This window comes from Pseudophryne corroboree, chromosome 12 (assembly GCF_028390025.1).
Source record: "Pseudophryne corroboree isolate aPseCor3 chromosome 12, aPseCor3.hap2, whole genome shotgun sequence".
NCBI classification, from domain to species: domain Eukaryota; kingdom Metazoa; phylum Chordata; class Amphibia; order Anura; family Myobatrachidae; genus Pseudophryne; species Pseudophryne corroboree.
In genome coordinates this window covers 35,558,356-35,578,397 of record NC_086455.1, presented here as the reverse complement: position 1 = coordinate 35,578,397, position 20,042 = coordinate 35,558,356, and the positions used below count along the sequence as shown (strand labels likewise).

The following is a 20,042-nucleotide window of genomic DNA, read 5'->3' as shown; positions in this document are numbered from 1 at the left end:
GCACAGGAGCTTCCTGAAGTATCACACAGCGGAGACCCCGGTCGCTACGTGCAGCAGCGTCAGCACCCCGAACCCCAACTCACACCCCAGTGACTCTCAGCGGTTGCGATCATCCTTTCTGCCCCTTTCTGGATCCGCCTTTACCGGCTTTATTTTTAAGCACCCCCCAGCAGTCCGCAGCGTACCCTGGTATGCGCACCACGGGTTGGGAACCGCTGCATTAAAGGATGGCTTTCAGGTGTATCATTGCTCTGCTTGTTTTGGCAACGCTGTAACGGTATTCTGTATCCTGCATTATACTTTGATTGCATTGTGTTAACACTGTTTAGTCAGATAGGATGATGCACTACACATACTATAGTTTTATTGTGCAGCTTTAAATGACCAGTTAGTTAATTGTAGTTCTTGGGTCATTGCACTTGTTCTTTGCTAGTGTGCGTGGAAATTATTATGAGGAAGTTAGTTATACAGACTATGGGATCGCTATGTGGACGCCGAACTGCTAAAATTCACTGTGTGCAGTCTCTGCGCAAACCAGGACTTACTCCTCCAGTGCGATAGAATCAGGTTAATCGGGGTCGGAGCTGACGTCACACACCTTCCCTGAGACTGGTTGGGCACTCCTGCGTTTTTCCAAACACTCATATATAGTGTGGCAGGTGCTCAATTAGCTTAGTGATATCATTCAAGTGCTTGAAATGGAGGGGTATTTCTAAGCAAGAAAAAAAAGGCATTTTGTTTTCCCCCAGCACCCTGAATGATAACAGTAACCAGATGTAAATCCCACACAATATTAGAATTCAGAGATCTCAGTTACATATATTTGAGTAAATGTATGAATAAGCCCCAAAGCCGCATCAAGGCATCTCTGTATATTTGGGGTCCCTAGCGCTATATCTAGGTGCAGGGTGTGGCACCCCAAAGCACCAGCGTAAGCCAGAAAGCCCAGGGCAGCATACCAGTGAAAAAACTATAGTGTTAATAAATTAGTGTTAGGAAGACGAAGCTATTAAGAAGGTGATACAAAAATTAGATGTAATTAAAATGGAGAAATTTTTCCAAGCACTCACAGTAAACGGTCAGTTACCACCCTCAAACGGCTTTTTTCTGTCAATCACCCTGCAAACGCCCGTGCCATTAGAATTTTTGCACCATCCTGTCGCTGGCCGGTGATGCCATTTGTTATAGTCTGACGCGCGTGTGCATTGTGGTTGATATGCATGCACTGTACCTGATTGCCTGTGAAAAAGATCTGAATGACACCCACTATTGCTTGATTAGGTATATCCAAGTTGGAGTTATAATTCCTCAGGCAGATGCTTGTTGTGCCCTTCATTATGTAAATCCCACCTGCACCTGCGGAGACTCTCAGTGTGTCACGTCTTTATGCAGTGTGGATCCAATGCAAGTGTCCAAACAGGCACAATACAGTATGTACAGCCGCACCAGTGTGAGGTGAAGAGTCATGCTTCACTCACTTGTCTGCGGCACCAGATGGATAAACGCGTTGTTTAGCATAGTATGTACTGGAGGAAGTAATGATTTACCTTCTTTCTCTATAATGAAGCCGGAAAGCGAGTGTGCCCAAATTAGCCGGTAACAGGTCCCACCTTCAGGCATATTGATTAATATTTTTTTTACTAAAATAATGTTAAAAAGGATGTATCACACTCTTTTTCACATTAATTCAGTTTCACTGAAATGTATTAAAAGAGCTTTTGGAGTAGTTTTCGTGAAAAACTACTCCAAAAACTTTAATTCGCATTTTTTTTTTTTTTTTTAGTAATCAGATCGCATTTCCCATATTTGTAATGGAAAATGCGATCTGGCTGAATGAACTAACAATTTTTTTTTTAAATATCAAAGGCAGCCCTGTGATAATGACACTATCCTGAGACAGCGTTATCCACAGTCCCTTCGGTATCGGGCTCCATTCTCCACTCTGACAGGAAGAGAGGAGTCGGAAGCTAGTGCTTGTGGTCAGCCATGTGTGTCTAATAAGACCACAGGCTGATCACCCTAAAAACCAATTTATTTTTTTTAACCTAAAGGCCCCCTGTCTGAAGGCCCCGCTCCATACCTCTGGTCATCTGATCGCTGGCTACCTGCACTGGGTCCCCGGTCATTTGATGTCTACTGTAAACCGGCATCTCAATTTACAGCAGAGACATCATATGATGGGGTCTCAGAGCAGAGCAGTGTTCAGTTGACTGGGTAAGTGCAAGTGTAACACCCCTGGAGTTGGCAGGGTATGTCTAAGTGGTTGAAAGAGGTATCACAGGTGTTGGGTGGCTATGTGACAGACCTTTCCCCTGAAATGATGTTCCCCACTCCTTGTCTCGTAGTAATGTGCTCAGAGAGGTAGGATAGATTGATACAAATCAGAAGTAAGCCAGCACTTGCAACAGGATCAGCAATGAACTCTGGATTTGGGATGATTGGTTGATTAAGGGACGTTGCCTTGGTGCTAAATCACAAAAAAGAAAACTTTGGCATACAAGAAGATCAGGAATGTATAATTCACTACAGTTCCCACCATAAAAGATCATCTAATATGCAAAAGACAAACAATTCGAATCACAGAAGAAGAATAATTGGAATCAGGATGTGAAACAATTGGAAACACAAAATTAACATAACATCATTGGACTCATGAAATCATATCAGCCACTGTGCATTCCATTCTACAATGTGATAATAAAAAGAATAATGGCAAAGTGTTCAGTAGCAATATGTTCAGTAATCCTAAATACTAACTTTCTAGCTCTCCGTAGCCAAGGTAACAAATATCATTGGAGCTTTGGTTAAAGTCTGCTGTGTCACAGCGTATCAATGGGGGAATGGGCACACAGTTACTGAGGGGATCCTGGGATGGCAAATGTCAATGTTACTCAGTTCTTTATTGTAAAAATGATGTAACTAGTGAAGGAATAGCAGAGTCTCCTGACAATGGCATTTATTTCACAATAAGGGGCTTTGTTGTAGAACAAACTCTGTGTCTCTTTTAGTTGCAGGGCTTGACTAACACTTGCATAATTAGCTCAGTCCTTCCAGCAATCATTATTTGTCTGCAGTTCTACAAACTCAGTCATTTAGCACAAATATTTATCTTATCCTTGCATGCAAAATGCTGCTGCTGGCTGTGCCCTCTTTAAACACTGTTTGGTCTGTAACACAGGTGGCGGAGGCTGAGGGACACACTTGCCTGTGGCTGGCTGTCAGTTTCAAACAGTAGTCGCTCAGACCCAGGGAACAGAGTTTCAAGCTGGCTGCTCCTGCTGTAATGGCTCTCTCACTCTCTCAAGATGGCCGCAGTGTCCGCGCCTCTCATCAGGCCTGGCGGTGTCCAGTCTTCTAGCTTTGGCATTTCAACCCCCGCTCTCTGGCAACACTCCCTGGCAACGCTCTGCTACTCTTCCTTAACAGCACTGCTCTCCCCGCACGGCATCCTGTGGCCATCTCCAACAAACAGCTTCCACTCTACTCCATGTTCCTCCATCTGCCAGCACTTGCCACACTCTCTTACTCATCCCAGCAGCCTCTGACCAATCAGCTCTCTCTCCTAAAACTACGTGACTGCACTCAGGGCTGCAGTAAACTCCTCCTGCCCCAGAATTTCTCCTGCTGTTGCGGAGCTGCAGCAGATGTTCTTAAAGGGGCACACACACTAAGTTCCTGGGTGCCACACAATTGATGATTATCTGGTGTTGATGTCAGTGGTGGAAGCACATGCGCAGCATATACCCAGGGAATTTTTATGAAAAATACCCAGAGTAGTCTGCAGAGTGAATTCGCAGGGACAGACCTTTCTCGCAAGCTCTGTACCTGCATGAGATAATTGAAACATCCCTGCTATGTATTCAATTATTGTATTGGGATTGTCAGCTGGTTCTATTCTAATACAAAAATCAGTATTTACAGCACTAATTGTCATTTTGACCTTTTACATAGAACCTGCCATCGATTCCCGATGGTTTCCAAGCCTCTATCCTACTGGGATCGCCTGGGCTATATTATCCATAAGTCTGATTAGGCTGGGTCCCCACAGGGACTAGAGACCTGTTATTTTTTATTTGCTAAGGCACTGTTACCTGTGCCCTAGGGCTTCAATGGTTAAATGCACTTTGCACTGATTGCTGTACCAGCGCCAGCATCCCGAACTAGTATTTGCCGGGCCTGCGGTGAGGTAAGCCGCAAATGATTAGGTTTAGGCTAGGTGTGGGGCAGGTTAGGTTTATGCTGCGGGGGGAAGGTTAGGGTTAGGCTGAGGAGTGGGAGGGTTAGGGTTAGGCTGAGGTGTGGGGCACGTTAGGTTTATGCTGCGGGGGGAAGGTTAGGGTTAGGCTGAGGAGTGAGAGGGTTAGGGTTAGGCTGAGGTGTGGGGCACGTTAGGTCTATGCTGCGGGGGGAAGGTTAGGGTTAGGCTGAGGAGTGGGAGGGTTAGGGTTAGGCTGTGGGGGAGGGTGGATTAGGTTTAGGCTGTGGGAATGGGTGGTTAGGGTTAGGCTGAGGTGGGAGGCAGGTTAGGTTTATGCTGCGGGGAAAGGTTAGGGTTAGGCTGAGGAGTGGGAGAGTTAGGGTTAGGCTGTGGGGGAGGGTGGGTTAGGTTTAGGCTGCGGGAATGGGTGGTTAGGGTTAGGCTGAGGTGGGAGGCAGGTTAGGTTTATGCTGCGGGGGGAAGGTTAGGGTTAGGCTGATGAGTGGGATGGTTAGGGTTAGGCTGAGGTGTGGGGCACGTTAGGTTTATGCTGCGGGGGGAAGGTTAGGGTTAGGCTGAGGAGTGGGAGAGTTAGGGTAAGGCTGTGGGGGAGGGTGGGTTAGGTTTAGGCTGCGGGAATGGGTGGTTAGGGTTAGGCTTAGGTGGGAGGCAGGTTAGGTTTATGCTGCGGGGGAAGGTTAGGGTTAGGCTGAGGAGTGGGAGAGTTAGGGTTAGGCTGTGGGGGAGGGTGGGTTAGGTTTAGGCTGCGGGAATGGGTGGTTAGGGTTAGGCACCATGTGGAGGGTTAGGGTTAGGCTCCAGAGTGGAGGAAAGGGTTAGGGTCAAGCTACGAAAAAGGAGGATTAGGGTTAGGGGGTTTGGGAATTGGAGATAGTATGCTCACCTACTAGGTGTCAGGATCCTGAGCTTCGGGATGCCGCTGTCGGCATCCCAAGCATCGGCATCCTGATACCATCCCTCAGTCATCAGCTGCATTTTTTTTACACTATACAAGACCGCACAGGTATCTATGCAGTGCTTACACACCCACCTGGCAGAGGCAGGTCATTTGTGTGCGTGGGATGGTGGTGGTTTAGTAAATGTGGTGTTTCTGTTCTTCTAAAGTTAAAAACACTGATTGCCATTCAATGTTCTAATCTTTTTCTGCGGTTTTGCTTGGTAAATGTGCAGAATGCTAAACTGCCGCAAAAACTACGAAATATCAAACCTGCCACTTAGTAAATCTACCCTTATATATCCAGTCTGCTGTATGTTTTACTAATGGAACAAATTACAATATTCACTTATGTTTAGGTTATTGTAATATATAATTGTATTTTGATGATTGTTTTAAAATAGCATTAGTGTCAAGTATCTAATGCAAGCAGTAGTCTTAAATTGAGTAGTTTGTCATTTATACAGAAATAAACATGTTACACCTTCTCTTCATCTTTACAGTGTATAGAATATACTTTACGTTTGTTGTTTTGGGAGACTCCAGTAGAACAATAAAAGTGTTATTATACATTGGGAATTATCTAGGCTTATGTGTCTGTGAGATCTCTGGAGGAGCAGTAATCACATCTTTTTAGAAGATGTGGAGTTAGTTAAGGTGTCATTTTTATGATGCAGTTAAAAAGAACAAGATTAAGGGGGTAATTCCAAGTTGATCGCAGCAGGAATTTTGTTAGCAGTTGGGCAAAACCATGTGCACTGCATGGGAGGCAGATATAACATGTGCAGAGAGAGATAGATTTGGGTGGGGTGTGTTCAATCTGCAATCTAATATGCAGTGTAAAATAACCCACCCAAATCTAACTCTCTCTGCACATGTTATATCTGCCTTCCCTGCAGTGCACATGGTTTTGCCCAACTGCTAACAAAATTCCTGCTGCGATCAACTCAGAATTACCCCCTAAGTCCCTTTAATGCTTTAACTGCCTGATTCAGAGATACTGTAGATGCATACCTCCCAACTTTCCTGATTTTTGCGGGACAGTCACTTATTTTCGGACTGTCCCATCGTCGGCCGGATATCTGGGGGTCCGCTGGATATCCCATTCTTGATTCCATGTTTCTTCTTTCTCCCTCTTCTCGTCTTGCCGGAGGTCTGGTTCTTCCATTGGTTTTTTTGTCCTCTCCCTAAAAAATAGGGGGAGTCGTTGAATTCATCCCTGGTGTGTGGTGGATGCTGAGTCTCATTGGTGTCACTGGAGGAATCTTTGCTATTAGATGATTCGAATTCAGAGAGTGTTTACTCTTCTCTGATCTTTCTGTTTCTATTTCTGGGAAGTAGAGAACTCCATTTCAGGCTTGGACTGGCCCACAGGGGTACAGGGGAAACCACCGGTGGGCCCCACTGACTGGGGCCCCACCTCCTGCTCTAAGGATCAGGTTCCAGACTGTGCACTTGAATTATACATCATACATATGTTACCTTATACTGGACTATGGTGTATTTTCTACAGTGCATTGCTGTTATTAATCTGTTATTAATCTGGTACAATATCATGCATGCAGCAGATGAATTTACTATATATATTTATGAAGGAGCCCAGGCATTGCACTCTCTAATGGTTAGTCAAACCAATGAGGTGGCAGGCCACACCCCCTCTGCGGACTGGCCACACCCCTAAACATGGACCCCTACCATTACATTCCCCCAGTGGGCCCTACATGCCTCAGTCTGACACTGCTCCATTTGAATATCACACCATGTGAGAAGTCGCGTTTGTCTCGCTGGAATTTATTCCGTTTGCGATCAATGATAGTTTTTTCATAGGTGTCATGATCTTTCTTATGTATTTCAAAGCTGCCTGGAAAAGGGGATCTTTTTCCCAGACCTGCAGATTCTTACCCAGTTCCTCTATTTCTTTTTCGACCTCATCCAGAATTAGGGTGTCATGTTTGACTAGAATGTGCATCAATTCGGTCGAACACTTGAGGAGAGCCACTTCCATTCGGTCTTCAGATTGGTGGTGGCCAAGGGAAAGGACGGAAAAAGCTTTGGTCTTAAACCCCTAGGTGTGATCTTATTCTTCATATAATTTTCTAAGGTTGTTATATCCCAAGTTAAACGGGATCTCCTCTGTAGTGTCATTTGTAATTTTGAGAATGTGGTCCTCCAATCAGTATTAGATAATTCCTGATCATATTTGTCAGAGAAAGGGTCTTCAAAATTTTCCACAGTTCTACGCCTAGATAATTAATTTTTCAATGAGAAAGTGGCCATGGTGACGATTGTATTGACTGCCTACAAGGTGCCAGGATTTGGAAATGTGATACGACTTGACCTGTTGGTGGATATAAGCGAAATACTAGGAGAAAAGAGGGGGGGGGGGGAGAGTTAATTTGGGAAAATATGACTGTGCAAGGAATCAAGAAGCTGATAAAAATATCAGCATATCAATACAGAGCTTACTTTGCATCTGCTTAGGTTTCTCAATGATTCAACACTAACAGCAGTATCACCACTTTTCTTTCTTCCCCAGACTTTTAGTCTGATAACAAACAGTTGAGCAATTGGCTAATATATCTGCAAGGGACGCAGATACGCAGTTAGTTCTCTCCAGACGGGTTTTCCCATGCAAGATTGGGAGTGAGGACATCTGAGGTGTTTTCTTGACCAATTTAGGTCCTCACATGTATGCTCTGTTTTGACCTATAAAGGTCCTATTAATACAGATTTAGCTGTACTGGTCAAGGGGAAATAGATGTAGTACTGAAAGTGTCTACATTCTTTTTCAAAATCACGGTATAACTATGTGAGACCAGAACATTTGTTTTTATAATTTACATGTTAGTGTCCTGTTTAATTGACAGTTGGTCAATTATGCAATAATCTTAAACGTTAAGAGTGCGCCCACACAAGAGCCTTCTTTTTCTCCCTTTTTCAAATAAGATATTTGTTACTGGCTCAGGGCGCACCATCAAGCGACAGTAATTTAGGAAGACACTCCTAGATAGGATTTGTCAAAGTCGAAAAATATTGCAGTACACACATCACGTACAAACTACACACAGATGGCCTCCGCGCGTGTACTTGTTCTGTCGTGCGTGCACATATTCGCAATTTGCGTATGGTCGCTCCCGCGGTCCTGCGCATTAGCGCGTGGTATGGGTATTTACGGTACAGTTTGTGAACGCATGGAAAGCTATCAAAACACATTACATATTTAATCCAAATAGTGCACAATGTACACATAGCCTCCCTGCACCACATCAGAAAGTAACAGCAGTTTAAATGGTTTCAGAACAAAGGGATTCATCTTTACAGAATAGGAGGGGATAGAACAAGGTTATAAGGTGGTGTTTGGTATCCAGCTGAAGGGTATTTTAAGGGTAACATTCCGATGTTGGTTTGAGGAAGATCGCATGTTCCTGCGGATAGTTATGTGCAGGAGCAGAATATAGATTTAAACTGTATTTACTGTACATTATGTATGCGGCGGGAATCCAGAGGAGACCACCCACAAGAGCAGTTGGATCAGACATCGCCCACCTATTCAAACCGACCTATGACCTCTCCTGTACTGTAAATGTGCATCCCTGTGTCCAATGGACAAAGAGATTACAGTATCTATTGTATTGCTTTTTGGAAAAATTGTATAAAGAGAGCCTGCTGCAGGCCTGGTCAGACACAAGACTCACAACGTTATCTAACAGATAACGGAGGACCGGACCGGGTAGCGCAAGCGAATTCACTCACGTATGTACCATTGAATGTAGCCATTTACTCTGTTATATTGCATTGTATTATTTGTATTGTAACCCCCTTTCAGCAATAATACGCTGTGGTTTTGGAACCCAGCGGTTTAATTACAATCTGGTGTCGTGTCTTCAATGCCCTGCTAAGGTTTAAAGTGTATTATCATTGCATTGCATTGCTGTAAAAGGTTTAAAGTGTATCTCTGGGTGTGTACGCGCTGTGACTACTTTGTACCGTCAGCGCGGCGTTTGTACGCAAAGTCCGTACACAGTACGGGACTTTGTACGCTAATAGCGGACAAAGTACGTAGAGTGTGTATTAAGTATAGCGGCCGCAGCGGCTCCATGATAAAGTGTATTTAAGGTGTGTTTAAAGTATAGCTTTCATTCCTGTAAGATAATCAGCATTATCAGATTTAATACTATTCTTGGTCAATCTCATTTCATGTTATGTTGGCTTACTTGTGCGGAATCACAACCTCTTGGATAAAAGGATTGCTGATCTGTCAGATAAAAAACATTTCTTGCTAACAGAGCTGTCCATACAAATGTGGAGATGTGCCCTGTATCACAGGGCATATCAAAGCAGCAGTGGCGGGATGCTGCGGTAGACAGCGCTGGGATCGAGTGTCTGATCCCAGCACTAGTAGACTTGCGGCGATGGACAGTGCCATGGCAGCGGCGCTTCTAACTTGGCGCTGATTTGGAAGCCAATTGGAAGCGCAGCCCACAACCTTTCAAATCCAATGGGAAGCACCACGGCGACCCAATCAGCACTTATTGCACCGCACCTGGCCCTGCCCCTGGCGAGTGACATCAGATGCCGCCGGGGAACGGAAGGAGGAGGCCGTGCGGAAGAGCGGCGAAGAGTCAGGTGGCGCCGGAGAGAAGAGGACGTCGCAGAGGGAGTTCCTGAGGCTGCGGAAGAGGCTTAAAGACGCGGGCGGTGGCTGGACGTGAGGAAGTGACCACAGCGCCGCTGGCCAGGACAGGCCAGCGGCAGACGACCGAAGCCGAGTACCGGAGAGGCCACTACGGGTGGAAAGAGAAAGAGCTAACAAAGCTCCCCCTGGTGCCTCTCCCAATGGACAGGTACAGTAGGCTCTCAGAGAGGGCACCTGTCACCCTTTCCCGTCCCTAGACCATGAGGGAACGGGCATTAGGACCGGGGGTACAGTCAGGTCACCAGCCTATGCCTCAGTAGAGATCAGGCATTAGGCATGTGGCTGCATTAGAGGGCATTAGGCCCTAGTTTAAATGTGGCCCATTAAGGGAATAAAGTGATATTGAGCATTAGGCCAAGGTCACCCATCTAGCTCCACGTTAAGCAGGCACTAGGCTTGTGGGTAATTAGCAAGCCTTAGGCCTGAGAGGACAGCTAGGGGGCACAAGCCCAGTATAAATAGAGTGCCCCTGGTGAATAAGGGTGGTACTGGGCACTAGCCCCAGGCCACTCCTCGTGCACATGTAGGCAGGCCCAAAGGCCTGAGCCCTGTAACATGTGTACCAGCTGTAATGTGTAACATGTGTAATGGGCTCTACCAGGCGTAATGTGTAACATGTGTAATAGGCTCTACCAGGCGTAATGTGTATAATGGTCTCTACCAGGCATAATGTGTACAAGCGGCTCTACCAGGCGTATTATGTACAAGCGGCCCTACCAGGTGTAATGTGTACAAGCATCTCTACCAGGCGTAATGTGTATAATGGACTCTACCTGGCATAATATGTGTAATGGGCTCTACCTGTCATAATGTGTATAAAGGGCTCTACCAGGCGTAATGTGTATAATGGGCTATATCTGGCATAATATGTATAATGTGCTCTACCTGGCGTAATGTGTATAGGGGATCTACCAGGCGTAATGTGTACAAGCGGCTCTACCAGGTGTAATGTGTACAAGCGGCTCTACCAGGTGTAATGTGTATATTGGGCTCTACCTGGCATAATGTGGAATGGGCTCTACTTGGTATAATATGTATAAGGGGCTCTATCAGGTGTAATGTGTACAAGCGGCTCTACCAGGTGTAATGTGTATATTGGGCTCTACCTGGGATAATGTCGAATGGGCTCTACTTGGTATAATATGTATAAGGGGCTCTATCAGGTGTAATGTGTACAAGGGGCCACTTTCAGCTGCTCTATAGAGTTCCACACAGGTGCAAGAGACCTGTCTAAAGTGGCCAGGAGCTAAAGGCGCCAAACTGAGATTTTTATCTTGGCCCCCCAACCAAAAAAACGTTCTGACACCCCTGCCCCTCTTCTTTTCTATACCTCCCCATTTTGAAAAGCAAATATTCTCACTTAAAAATATTGATGTTAAAAAAACAACAACATTATACCGTACAGTAAAATAATTACCACACTTACTCTTATCTTTTTCAGTGAAAAAAAAATATTTTTAACTCAGTTTAATGTTGCCACTGAATAAAATGCAATAAATGTTTTTTTTAAACTACACTTAGCGGAGTATTTATTTGTCCTTCTGTATTGCTGATATTGGTTATTATGTTTTAAACCATTTGAATCTTAACAGGAGCATACAAAGGGAATGCAGTCAGGATCCCGGCAGTCAGAATACCAACACCGGAATCCCGACACAGCTCAGAATGCCGATGCCTGTATCCCAACATTAATTGAAATGCCGGTGTCAGGATCCAGACCATCGGAATCCCGATTGAGGGCTGCCGGAACACTGCACTAGTGGGTGGGAAGGTTAGGTGACAGCTGCAGGGGGTGGGTTAGGCTGAAGATAGGAAAGGTTAGGGTTAGGCTGCTGGGGGGGTTAGGTTTAGGCACCACCGGGGAGGGTTAGGGTCAGGCTGCAGGGGAGGGAGGGTTAGGTTTAGGCTGCAGAGAGGGGAGGTTAGGGTAAGGCACCACCAGTAAGGGTTAGAGTTAGGCTTAGGGGGGAAGAGAAGGGTGAGATTGGAGGGTTAGGGTCAGGCTGCCGGAAAGGCGGGTTAGAGTTGGGGGTTATGGGATCAGGCTTACCTTGCTTAATAGTAGCTGTTGGAATCCGTACTAAGAGAAGAGGCTACATTTTGTGATCGGTAGCAAACTCTAGCACTTTGCTAGAGTCTACTGCTCATGCGGAGGTCTCCAAGATTATGGCGCAGCGACCATTTTACCAGTGATTTCCCTTCTGCACATGTGCACAATGCCGGGAAAATAGCTTCCGCGACATTTTCCAATTGATTTGCAATGCTGCAGCTGCAAAGGGCAGGACTCTGGAGAGTTAAGTCCTGAACATATGGATGGCCATCTTCTACATTGTTTTCTTATTGCGTTAATAAAAAAATAAAAATTGTTTAAAAAAATGCAACATGTACACTGTTTAAAACTCTACAAGGGATTTACTCTCAGCCTTCTCTACTACACGGTACTAAGCATCCTCCTATGATAAACCTACTGTATATTGGAGACTGACTAATGCTAATTGGCACCTCTGCTCTTTGTAAGTAGAACCCAACATTGTTTACTATGAAGAAGACCTAATTATAAGAGGAATAAATGTGCTAATAAACTCCCAATATAAATAGAAAGTCTTACATACCAATATAATAAATATTTATCCGTTGCATGTTAAATAACTATAACTCAGAAATGTCAGTTATTTTATTTACTGCCAATTATTTATATAGCGCACACAAATTCCGCAGCGCTTTACAGAGAATATTTGGCCATTGACATCAGTCCCTGTCCCAGAAGAGTTTACAATCTATGGGCCTTGGACCTTATTCAATAAGGATTGCAAAATTTGCGGATCGCAATCTGGACGATTATCGAATGCGCGAGTAATAATAGCGACAGAAAATGCATACACATCGTGATCGCAGTGCAGACAGGAAGTCGGCGTTACTGGGTGTAAACCCGATGTTTTCTGGGATAATCTGAAAAAATGCAGGTGTGCCCAGGCATTTTTGAGGAGGTTCTCTGACGTCAGTGATGACCTTGCCTGCCGCAGATAGGAAAAATCTTCGATATTCGATATTCCGGGTATTGCGGGTATTGCGTATAGTTTTGCGATGAGCCCGTATATTGCAATGCATTTGCAATTTCTGCAATGCCCATTTTTTCTCTATTTCTGGGTGGCAACTATTTGATCGCAGCAACTGCTTTTTAGCAGAAACTGCAATCCCTACTGAATAAGGGCCCTCATTCCGAGTTGTTCGCTCGCTAGCTGATTTTAGCAGCATTGCACAAGCTAGGCCGCCGCCCTCTGGGAGTGTATCTTAGCTTAGCAGAATTGCGAACGAAAGATTAGCAGAGTTGCGAATAGAAATTTATTAGCAGTTTCTGAGTAGCTCGAGACTTACTCCTACATTGCGATCAGCTCAGCCCGTTTCGTTCCTGGTTTGATGTCACAAACACACCCTGCGTTCGGCCAGCCACTCCCCCGTTTCTCTAGCCACTCCTGCGTTTTATCCTGGCACACCTGCGTTTTTCTGCACACTCCCAGAAAAAGTTCAGTTTCCGCCCAGAAACACCCACTTCCTGTCAATCACACTCCGATCACTTCAACGATGAAAATTCTTCGTTCTGACGTGAGTAAATCTACTAAGTTTTGTGCTAAAATATTTAGCGCATGCGCATTTTTGCCTTAATTGCTCTGTTGCGAAAATCGGCAGCGAGCGAACAACTCGGAATGACCCCCAAGGTTCCTATTCAGGATTGTTAGCAAACCAAAAAAGCAAAACCATGGCACTCATTCCGAGTTGATTGCACCAAGCAACTTTTTGCTGCTGGTGCGATCAACTAATCTCTGCCTGTGGGGGAGTGTATTTTAGCATAGCAGGGCTGCGTTCGCTTGTGCAGCCCTGCTATGCTAAAAAAGTTTCACACAAAATAAGACCAACCCTGCAGCTACTTACCCTGTGCGACGGGTCCTGCGATGATGGTCACGGCTTTGACGTCAGATATCCGCCCTCCGTTCGTCTGGACATACCTGCATTTTTCTTATTACTCCCCGAAAACTGCTTCAGACGGTCAGTTGACGCCCCAGAACACCTTCCTGCTGTCAATCTTCTTGCGGTCGCCGCTGCGACCGCTTTCTTCGCTGTCAGCATCGTTGCCCGGCGACAGCAACGTGCATTCCACACCGGATCGCACCACCGCGAAGAAGTGCAGCGTGCGATCGGGTCGGAATGAGGGCCCATGTACACTGAAGGTGGGGCAGATGTAACATGTGCAGAGAGAGAGAGATTTGGGTGTGGTGTGTTCAAACTGAAATCTAAATTGCAGTGTACAAATAAAGCAGCCAGTATTTACCCTGCACAGAAACAAAATAACCCACCCAAATCTAACTCTCTCTGCACATGTTACATCTGCCACACCTGCAGTGCACATGGTTTTGCACATTAGAGTGCTTTTTTGGTTTGCTAACAAGCCTGAATAACCCCCTACATTCCCTACCACATGTACATGCAAACACATTCATGATAGCAGAGCCGGCCCTAACCAATATGACGACCCAGGAAAGATTTTGGCTGATGCCCTCTAGCACTGCTGCTAGTTCCACCTCTGACCAAACACCCATCACCCAGCAACACAGATCATGGCAGCAGCCAGCAAAACCCATCACCCCTCATCCATAGCAATCCACATTTTGATGCCCTATACCAGCAGGAGCATTGGTGCCCCTACTCGCTAATTTATACAGACGGTGCGCACCGATGCCCCCCTTTCCCCCCCAAAAGGGCAGGTTCTTGCTGGGAATGGTACAATAGTACCCCCATTTTTAATGACACCACACAGAAGTGCAACTTTAGCACATTATATCACATTATATCTTATTCGGGTTACGTCACATAGTAGTACCCCTTTACCTTATACATGTTACGCCTCACAGTACTGCCACTTACGTTATTGTTTAATGCCATCATTATTGTACAAATACATAGAACCAGCACTGCATAATGGGCCCAAGTGACAGTAAAATGCGTACTCTGCCCATTCAGCATCAGGGCCGTTTCTTGGGGCAGGCGAGCAGTGCAACCGCACTGGGCGCCTGCCGCGGCACTAACTGTGGCTCCCTGCTTCCCCCTCCTATTTCTCCCCGAGTAACCCGCTCGGGGGGCGGAGTTTCACGGAATGACGCAGTTGCATCGTTACGTCATGACGCAACCCCGTCATGACGCGAAACTCCCCCCCCCCCGAGCGGAGTACAGAGGGGGATCCAAGTTAGGAAGAGGGAAAGGCCGGCGCGAGGAGCGACTGGTGGGGCGGGCCGAAGAGCGGTAATCGCCTCTGTAAGTATTCTCTCTCTCTCTCTCTCTCTCAATGTGTAAAATGGGGACACCTGCTGTAATGTGTGAAATGGGGACTCTTGCCTGCCGTAGTGTGGGGATTTAATGTATTAAGGGCATTGCGGTGTGTGGCATAATATGGTGCAGGGGGCATTACTGTGTGGGGCTTAATATGGTAGAATTTTTTTTTCCTGTGGTGGTCGTGATCTGTTGGAGCAGGGTCAAACACTGGATTGTGAGGTAGTCTTTTCAGACGAGGCCACACCCATTTAGATGAGGCCACACCCATTTAGATGAGGCCACGCCCCCTTGTCGGGTGCGCGCGCAAGTTTTTTTAATCTAGGTGTGTGTGGGGGGGGGCACATTTTTTTATGTCATGGGAGGGCGCATTTTTAAATCTCGCACTAGGAGCCAAATTGGCTAGAAACAGCCCTGTTCAGCATAAATGTATTACAGGTGTACCGCGGACACCCGGATCTCCAATGTCTTACCCATTCTTCACAGCAGTCGAGCCCTGGTGTAACCTCCATCCACATAATGGGATATACAAGAAAGAAGCAGAGTACATATACAGTATGTACTGTATAATATAACGTACTGTTTATTATTAAAAGTTGTATATTAAATGTCTTATTGTTCAAATATACATAAGAAATGTACACGAGCAGAGAAGGTGCCAGAGACTTTTCTAGAAACTCCCTGTGCAGTTAGAAATAACTGCCATGAGCCCTGAGCAGGGGGGAGGAGCCTGCAACAGGCATCAGTTGAGGAGATTGTAGAGGTACCTGAGGAGAGCGGTACCTCAGGAGCTGAGGAGAGGATTTTACCTCATGTGAGAGACGGAGTTCGTGCTCTCAGGAGAGGAAACAGGTCCTGTATGTAAAGAGACAGGACACTTGCAGCTTGAGGCAGCGGGAGAAGGAGCAGCAGTATAGGCAGCAGTACTGACAAGTATCAGTGACAGCCAGAAAAGTGCTCAGAGGACAAGGGTGTGGAGAGGCATCAGCGTTCAGGTGCCTGCATTTCCCTTCTAGAGGAGGCTGTACAGTAAGTTGTGGGAGCTACACAGCTAATTAATGAAGATGACCAGTGCTGCATAAAGGAGAGGTCTGTACGAACTCACTGCACATCTCAGACATCCAGACACAGATAGTAACGGGTTGGCCGGCGGTTACCTGTTTTTACCAGCAGAATTCAGTAGGCTTATAACTTGTGACTGAGCCAGCACATTGTGACAGGGTTATACACTACTCTGCTGCACAGCCTGCATGTAATATAGCCCTCCACTGACTGAGTAACTGGCTTCTAGCCACCTGTAACACAGGACAGAAGGGATAGACAGAGCTGCACATTACAGTAATATGAAAAAGAAGGGAAAACAGCTGATCTAGTTATTACCTGAAGTGAAGCAAAGAACTTACAGTATACTAGGCGCTTCACAGCAACTTTATTACATACATCTTATTTCCAAAGACAAATCCGTGGGACTACATCAAACTACATCAGGAGCCATACGACAACAGTCCATCTAACGAGGAACCTATTTCAGTCAGGAAAGGGAGTGGAGAGCTCATTAAATATACAAATAATATATATGCATATATATGATCTACTAACTTCATATCTGAGAACCAAGTACATTGGGCATGATAATTACCAGTCCAAACATAAGTAACTGACCAAGTATAAATGAGCTTGACATGTGGTAAGGATTGTAACAACTCACAGTATGTCTCCATGACTGAAAATAATTTAGGATGATTTCTTTTACAAGGGGCGTGATATGTATTAACTGAAGATGTGTTGTGTTAATGTTGTAAACGTGTAAGGGAAAAACTGTACCTGTTGTAAACTAGACATAGCAGTAAATTCATGCAATAGTTATACATAGATATATACTTTAAACTGGTTTAACCACATTGGATAGCACTGAGTTACTGAGGTGACCCCTAGATATATAAATGTAGGTCGCTGTTGTGTAATATAATTCTATTGCCTTATTTCCTCAGTCCTACCCAAATTTAAAGGATTGTACCCACATTGTGTTGAAAGCTGTATCTATCTTTCACTTACTGAGGGTTTCATGTGGGTACGGTGAACCAGGGGAGTCGTAACCAAAAGACATTAATAAATCTATTCATGAAAATACAGGAGAGATTGCAAGTGGTTATCTATGTAACAATATATGTTAAATGAAATATACATAGTATCTTGGCATTAATGTAAACAATATTCATAGTTGGGTTTTCCCAAGTAGGCCCCATGAAATATAAATACTTGGGTGGAGGCACTTCATTTTAAAGGTAGCTCATTTGTTAAATTTGTAACTCATTAGCCTGGTTATATGAAGAATGGGTTACATATGGAGGCGCACTGCTGAGATATAGCAAAATCTCAATAACTGTTTACCATCCAGGTGTCAGCAGCCATTATCCACAGTTATTTTGTGTAGTTAATTTTCAAATTTCACATCATGGGAAAGACAAAAAAGAACAGGGAGGAGCGCAGTATAACAACTTTAGCTGCCACAATTGGGGGTGCTGGAACCTATAACAAACAAGCAGACAATAAGGTACAATACGTAGATGAAGGGGATGTGCTGAAACATGGGGAAAAATCTATTTTACATTTTAAAGGAAGAAAAGATGAGAGAGATTCCCCCGTTGTCACAGTAGTGACTGACAAGAGAAATAAAAGATCAAAGGGCAAGAAATTAAAATTTAAACTTAACGAAGATAGTGATGGAAGTGTTAGTGAGGAATTTTTCGAAACCATCACTAACAAGGATGACAAAGTATCAGAGTATCAGACAGTACTCCCACCAGATGAGAGGGAACCCATGGGAGCAGATATTGTGACAGAAGTCAGTGTGAAAGGAAAAGAGGATACAATTATAGTAAAGAAGAAAGAGAAAAAGAATAACAGAGAAGTGAAAAGAGAAGAAGTGAGATATAAACTGGACAACAACAATAGTGATACAAGTGTCATGGAAGAAATAGCTAATCCTATGGTTAATAGTAAAATTGGAGAAGAAACAGAAGAAAGGGTAGCTCAACAACAGGAAGAAAGAGTTCTAAAGTATATAAAGGCTCCTGCACCATTTGACTTGAAGAGAAAAGATGATGGTAGGGACACTAAGAAGAAAGATAACAACAGGACAAATAGTGTCCCTAGTTCTGTTATTGTAATGTCTATTCATGACACGTTGGAAGAGCCAGAGAAGGAGGTTACGAGTAAAAAGGAAGTGAAGTTGAAGGAAATGGACAAAGACACTAGAGACAAGAAAATTATTGAAGCTATGGAAATAATATACATGGACATGAGAGAACATGAAGAGCTATTAAGGGATAGACCAAATGATGTAAGGTACATGGCAGAGCTAATGGAACACATAGCAGGTATATGGTTAAACCATATTAAATGGCTTACCACTCTTCTTCAGGAAGAAGTAAAAAGGAATAGAAGATCTGATGGGACTGAACTGCAAAAGAAACTTGATGAAGTTCAGAGGAATAACTGTCAATTTATAGAACAAAATAAAGAACTGCATAGGGAGATTTGTGGGTTAAAGCAAGACCTGAAAATCTTGCTCCAAAGGCAGATAGAGGAAGATGCACATCATAAGCAGAGATTTCAGCAAGAAGAGAAAAGGATGCACTCTTTGGAATCTCAAGTGACAGAGATGTCCAAACTTTTAGGAGCAGCTGAAACAACCCAACACCAGGACAAGATTACTATTAAACAACTGCAAAACCAACTAGTGCAGCTAGAGACAGAGTACAAAACCATTGCTGCTACTACTACTACATCCATAACTAAAGACACTGAAGAAATGGCACTCCCACATAAAGTCTTGGCTGATACCCTGAATGTGAGAATAAATGATAGAAGGAATGAATTGGGGGAGATAAAAAGTACCACCCCGAAGATAGTGGGTACAGTTATATGGTTTCATGTAAGAAAAGGCTATGGTTTCCTGAAAAGGCATGACACCAAAGGTGATGTGTTTGTCCACTGGACTGCTATCATAAGAAATAACCCCTTGAAGCGTCTGCACAGTGTTGAAGTCGGCGAATGTGTAGAGTTTGATGTAGTGGAAGGAGAAAAGGGAGCGCGAGCAGCCAATGTGACTGGCCCTTGTGGGGTACCAGTGAAGGGAAGCCATTTTGCGCCAAATCGACATTTTTGTTGCAATTGTGTCTGTCATTCAAAAAAGAGAGAAGTTGGGGGAGGGCAACATGTAGATGTCAATCAAAACAATGAAGATGAGAAGAAAAATAAAACATCCTTTTCTATGAGACAAATGTGGCATAGAAGTACAGTTCCATTACATTACCAACATCATTTCAGAGGGAAAAACAAAACAAACCGGGCAGCAGATCCTCCTGATGGAGATTTAGAGCAAGAGAAACCAACACATTACAAATCTTCACCACAGCAAGAAAACTCTCAAACTTATTTTCCACGAATACTTCAGCTACTACCTCCGCAATATCCCATCCTGAGTAAAGTCCAAGAAGAATCTAATAGCTCAGGGGTAGAAGGAAAAGATGGACTGGTACAACAGGATTCTCTCCAGAAATAAATAATAGTAGAGGATTCTAAAATAAACCTCCCCCCCCCCAAAAAAAAAAAAACCCATCACTGATGAAAGAAAAGGGGGCTCTGTAGTCCACTCCCTACCTAGTTGGCCAGCAGTTAAGATGATTGAGTTAAATTGGCTTGCTAGTAGTTTTGAATGAGGTGTGCATAAAAATATAAAAGTAAAAAGAATAAGATGAATGTTCAAAATATTGTTTCTATGGTTTTGGTGTAGTTGGTGATCTGGCTACTTAATATGCAATATTATTGGTGCACCAGATCACCAGGGGGAGAATGTAACCTCCATC

At 44.4% G+C, this 20,042-nt stretch overlaps 1 protein-coding gene across 1 annotated transcript; it reads left to right on the top strand.

Moving 5' to 3' along the window:
* Positions 1 to 14,941: 14,941 nt before the first annotated feature.
* Positions 14,942 to 19,753, top strand: LOC134980467 (uncharacterized). The gene is made up of 2 exons (XM_063947310.1): positions 14,942 to 15,156; positions 15,610 to 19,753. The coding sequence occupies exon 2, from the start codon at positions 17,627 to 17,629 to the stop codon at positions 19,736 to 19,738; it is 2,112 nt and encodes a 703-aa protein (XP_063803380.1). The 5' UTR covers positions 14,942 to 15,156; positions 15,610 to 17,626; the 3' UTR covers positions 19,739 to 19,753.
* The last annotated feature ends 289 nt before the right edge of the window (positions 19,754 to 20,042 follow it).

Bases quoted from the DNA above. Each gene is read 5' to 3' on its own strand.
- LOC134980467 (XM_063947310.1), top strand. From the start codon at position 17,627: ATGGGAAAGACAAAAAAGAACAGGGAGGAGCGCAGTATAACAACTTTA.